This window comes from Ruditapes philippinarum, unplaced genomic scaffold, assembly GCF_026571515.1.
Source record: "Ruditapes philippinarum isolate M1 unplaced genomic scaffold, ASM2657151v2 ctg6848_1_1_1_1, whole genome shotgun sequence".
Lineage (NCBI taxonomy): Eukaryota > Metazoa > Mollusca > Bivalvia > Venerida > Veneridae > Ruditapes > Ruditapes philippinarum.
In genome coordinates, this window is record NW_026867275.1 from 10,463 (window position 1) to 15,491 (window position 5,029).

A 5,029-nucleotide genomic window follows, 5' to 3' on the forward strand; every position below is an offset into this window, starting at 1 on the left:
TTGTTCCTTCAACAACAAGACACAGATCAGTTCTCCAAGAGGGTTCAGTGAAACCGAAAGTAGGCGACTTATCTTCGGCCAGTGCCACTGATTCACTATCTTCATCGGCAACGATATTTTCAACTTCTGAACCCTCAGATTCGTTTACAATTCTGACGTTTTCACCTGCCTCCATATTAAGTGTAGTTCAGTAAAAGTTCGGTATGTGTAGTGCATATCAATCAGCTAACAATGGCGGTTATACATCAAAGGGAGGAAACCCGGATGTTTGATAGATGATATATAGCGGCAGGATCAATCGCAACTACTCGGCCCTTTCCGTCAGTCTTCGACAAAGGACCTCGAACACAATAGTATGAATACACAGAACGGATGCGGTATTCCGGTCTAACTTACGCTAAGAAACTAAACATGTAAACAAATAGTATAAATTTAATGCTGGGAGTTGTTGACAAGTTTATTTCCAATATATGTAGTAATAGTCCACCTAAAATAAGTGAATTCATAGGTACAAAAGCAAACAATACATTATTTATATTTACTAATATGGCTGTAGAAACCGAAAGTACAAAAAACCAAACCTGTTGACATTTAGTCGGATTTGTTCAAAATTGAACATCAGCGGGCATATTTAAATTACAAATTGTTGTCAGACGTATTTTCAAGAATAAGAGTACCGGAACAGACATTAGATGTCAAATATATACATTCGTTTTACATTATCTCTGTTTCTGTTTACATCTGTAAACCACGTGGTAGAACTACTTTCAATCCGTATTGTTTCCGAGGTTATTATAGATAATAGCCGAAGCAGTTCCGAATGGCGGCAGGATACTATATAAAACTAAGTTCACATTCAAATAATCTTATAAACGGTGACACCAATGTTTTGGTTATATTTACACCAATTTATTAGGGGTTTTATACCTCAACAATTATATTCTGTTATTATTACATTAGTTTTTTTTTACTGGATTTTGAACAAAATTTTTGGTTTTATCTCTACGGTTTTCCACCTTACCAACAACTTCTCCACAAGTGATTCACTACGATATATGCACTACTGTTATGGTTTATAACATACTACTTTAAATTTCTATTTGGACATTGAGTCTAATGGTCATTTGTCTCTGACCCCTGAAACAGAAGTCATGTATTAGTCAGGCATTTGAGGAGAAATTTCCTGGTTGAATATTTAGCAAAAATACTCGGACCGTTCGCCGAGATATGACCAATTTCGGCGTAAAAGCCAAACAAACGATCAATAAAATAATGGTGCTTTTCTTTAGTTAAAACCAAAGTTTGACTGTATTTGCAGGATGGTTTTCGGTTTTGTGCTGATATGTTAGGTGGTCTTCAGATGAGTTAGGCATGAGAAGGAGTCAAAGACAGCAGTTCAATCAGAGGCTGTATCAATCTAGGTGAAGATAATAATAAGAATAATAAGAAATTCTTTTATTAATATGTATTAATATTTTTAGTTTTTATTAGATTTATCCTAGTCTGATATAACAAATTCGTATTTCAAATTTCTATTTTTATTTCAAATCTAACAGTCTCCAGTTTTCCCACATGTGTTTGTATTGATACGTTAATCTATGTGTCCGCCGCATATGTTCCTGGAGTGTACAATACCGTCTTAAATAATCTTCCCTGTCTATAATAAAATAAGCCAAGGTGTGTATCTCGAGCTGAATATTTTTGAAATATTTCACCATTCCAGTTTCTAGTAGATTTTCTAGAACATCAAGTTCGCAGCCTTCACAGTCCATAGAAAGTAGATCTACACTGTATATTCCTACGCCAAGATTTTGGAAAAATTCTGTAGAATTAATGACACTTACATTTATTTTCTTCTGACCAAAATCATTCGAATAAATGTTCGAACCTTCGCCTTTGAATTCAATTTATAGCAATCGTTTCCGTCTTCTGTCCGAGTCCGAAATTTAGAACAGTGACCCTGCAGATATAAAATAAGATTTTTTTATGCAGTCATATAAGATATCTTTTTGCCTTTCTTTGTGTTATCTCTTGATTCATTGTGTATATGGAAAACAATTTTTAAGTTTAATACTGCCACTAGTTAAATTTTGTGTTGACATAAGAAAAAAACATATTTGAGGTAATGATATCCTTAAATTCTAGAAAGTTTCGCATAGTTCGTATGTTTTAGGTAAGTTATAATATAAAGTGATTGTCAATACAATCAGGAGAATAATTTTGTTGTCAATCACGGTGCTTAATAAATAAAAATAATGGGGAAGGTTTAAAATACGTAACGGAAAGTGAAGTTACCACTTCTTTTTTTCGACTAATATGAATAAGGTATATCGACATATGTACTACTTGATAAATAAAGATAACGGAAAGTGAACTTACTAGTTATTGATGGTATAAGTATTAATATCGAGTTTCGTAAGTATTTAATTTATTCATTGTTTTTATGACAAAAAATGAAATAAATGTCTCATGTTAAGATTTTTTTTATCTTTCGTTCTGTTATTTAGAAACATTTGATGTTGAATTTAATGCATCTTAAAATGCAGCCCTTTAAACATTAAATCTTCATATTGCAATGTTTACACTGTATTTTATATAACAAAATATATCTTACTAATGGGGAATCATTTAGGGCGTTTCAAGATCATTCTATCTGAAAGATCGTTGTATAGATACTTACCGCGTCTGCAAAATATAAGTAATGGAAAATCTTAATTGAAAAAAAGTAACGGAAAGTGAACCTACCGCTTTTTGATAAATAACTGAACGTGGCATTGCCACATTTTGACAAATATTGGTAACAGAAAATGATTTTTTTAATAAATGTACGTAATGACAAGTGACCGATAATTCAAAATTCAAGGGTTTACGGCATGATGGCGATGTTAACGTGTCAATCAACCGTTTTGACTTTTTCGCTAAATTTACAAAAAGATTCACAATTTTTGAACCTCCTTTTGGAGAGTGACAGTACAAACGCAGTCACCAAATTTTTTGTCAATGGAAAGATATTGTTCATTTCCTACCAACATACAGTAAACAATTACATTCACATAGAAATCTGAAAAAGTCTGTTTTATTAAAACAATTCACAAAGTATGAATAAGACCTTGTCTGTAAATGACTCTTGCTGCTTCTTTATCAATAAAATAACGGAAAGTTACCTTACCGCTTCTTGGTTAATACTGACAGCTGTTGCTGATTTTATGCTGGTTTAGCTTAGATATGTGACTTAACAGTTTACCTTGGATTGTCTTTGAATTTCTCTTGTAAAAGTGTAGCATAGTACGGTATCGGCTCAACTATCAGATGTCGTGGGTTGTAGACGGCGGTAAACAAGGAAGCATCTGACCCAAAGTTTCCTGGTTTTATATAATGGTGAAGTTAATAATTGACATTTTATAACACCCATCAACAGTTCGTATACTTTTCATCAGCAAATAATGTGGTTTTCAATTTTATAAGAATGCATTTTATGATTTAGATTTTCTTTTGAATAAACAGTATGCTGTCCATTTTTTCAAACAATAGATCACGCACTGCTATAGAATTCCTTATTTTTAAATAGATAGATTAGAGAATAACGGTGGTACAAAGAAATAGGAAAAGTTTATTTGTCACGTGCGCTCTTATAAACTACCATGAGCCTCACTCAAATTACAATGTATAACGTGCAGACGTATTAACTGCCAAAGGCACACGTGTCAAATATTTCGTGCGCACGTATAACTGGATGTATTTCAATTAATCTATCAGAGTTTGGGCATTATGGATAGGCTAATCCTAACCTTGCCTAACAATGTGCCGAATAATAGTTTCCGATCTCCCTTCTGTACCACCGAAACAAAAATACCTTACACAATTATAAATAAATTGTGAAGATAACATATCTTTTGATTCTTCAAATCCACAAATAATATACATGTACAGCTAAATAATTATGAAGCTCACACTTTATTCTCATTTTTTGTTCAAGCAACATTTCATGAAATTATCCAAATGAGAAAGTTCTATTGTTTTTATCACTATTTGAAATAATTATGGAAAATGTGCCCATTGCCGTAAAGATACAAATCAAAATACGTTTATGAATGAAATACCTTACCTCCAACCTCAATAAGTATCGTATTATTTTCTTTGAGATAATCATGATGATTGATGCAGACATATCTGTCCTTAGCAAAGTTCTCGGCGCCTTTTATCCAGTCGACATATTGCCGACAATGAGAAATCCTATTTATTTGATCATAGCTTAAAGAATGGTTGAACAAGGATTTGCCTCCAACAACAGGAGATGGATGTCCGTCCAGGAAAAGTTGTAAATGTTTATTATAAACCACTTTCTTTTGTTCGCCATCTGTAAAAAATATTCTTATATCCGAACTGTTTTCTTTTAAATTCTGATTTTGAGTACTGTTATACAAATAAATTATCAAAACAACTATCACACAAGCCGTCAGTATCCTTACGCCATTTAGCGTTTTCATTATTAATTAACAACGTTTAATATTTTCACGTAAAATTAAACTTTCCTAAATACACACATATATATTTATTGGCGTATTTGCCAGAGGCATTAATCAGTTCAGTTTTGAATAATGCGAGTCTAGCAAAACCATATGTTATATTTGTTTTAATATCATATATATTTTAATAAATGTAACATAATATGTTTATCTTTTCAATTTAAAAGACATTAGTGTTACGATGGATTATTGCAAATACTGTAATTTGTCATGGTTACCTTGTTTTATTTCTGAGTTTTATCGTGATTACCGTGGTTTATCATGAATACCTAGGTTCATCGGGGTTTATCATGGTAACGGTTATTTAGATTATTTACCGTGGTTTCTGCTGTCGTGTTTCGTGATTAACGCGTTTATTGTTGTACATGTAGTTTATCTCTGTCACTGTTGTTGTTGTTGTGCTTTTATTTATCGTTCCTATGTTTTTTTTCTTTTATCATAGTTATCGTGGATTATTACCGTTATTTTTATCGTGACTGTTGTGGTTTGTAGTTGATACCCTG

At 32.3% G+C, this 5,029-nt stretch overlaps 1 protein-coding gene across 1 annotated transcript; it reads right to left on the reverse strand.

Moving 5' to 3' along the window:
* Positions 1 to 1,463: 1,463 nt before the first annotated feature.
* Positions 1,464 to 4,627, reverse strand: LOC132735485 (uncharacterized). Its single transcript, XM_060722440.1, has 3 exons — positions 4,106 to 4,627; positions 3,245 to 3,362; positions 1,464 to 1,960 (listed from the first exon to the last, which is right to left on the reverse strand). Exons 1-3 carry the CDS (start codon positions 4,485 to 4,487, stop codon positions 1,903 to 1,905), a joined length of 558 nt encoding a protein of 185 aa, XP_060578423.1. The 5' UTR covers positions 4,488 to 4,627; the 3' UTR covers positions 1,464 to 1,902.
* Positions 4,628 to 5,029: the final 402 nt, after the last annotated feature.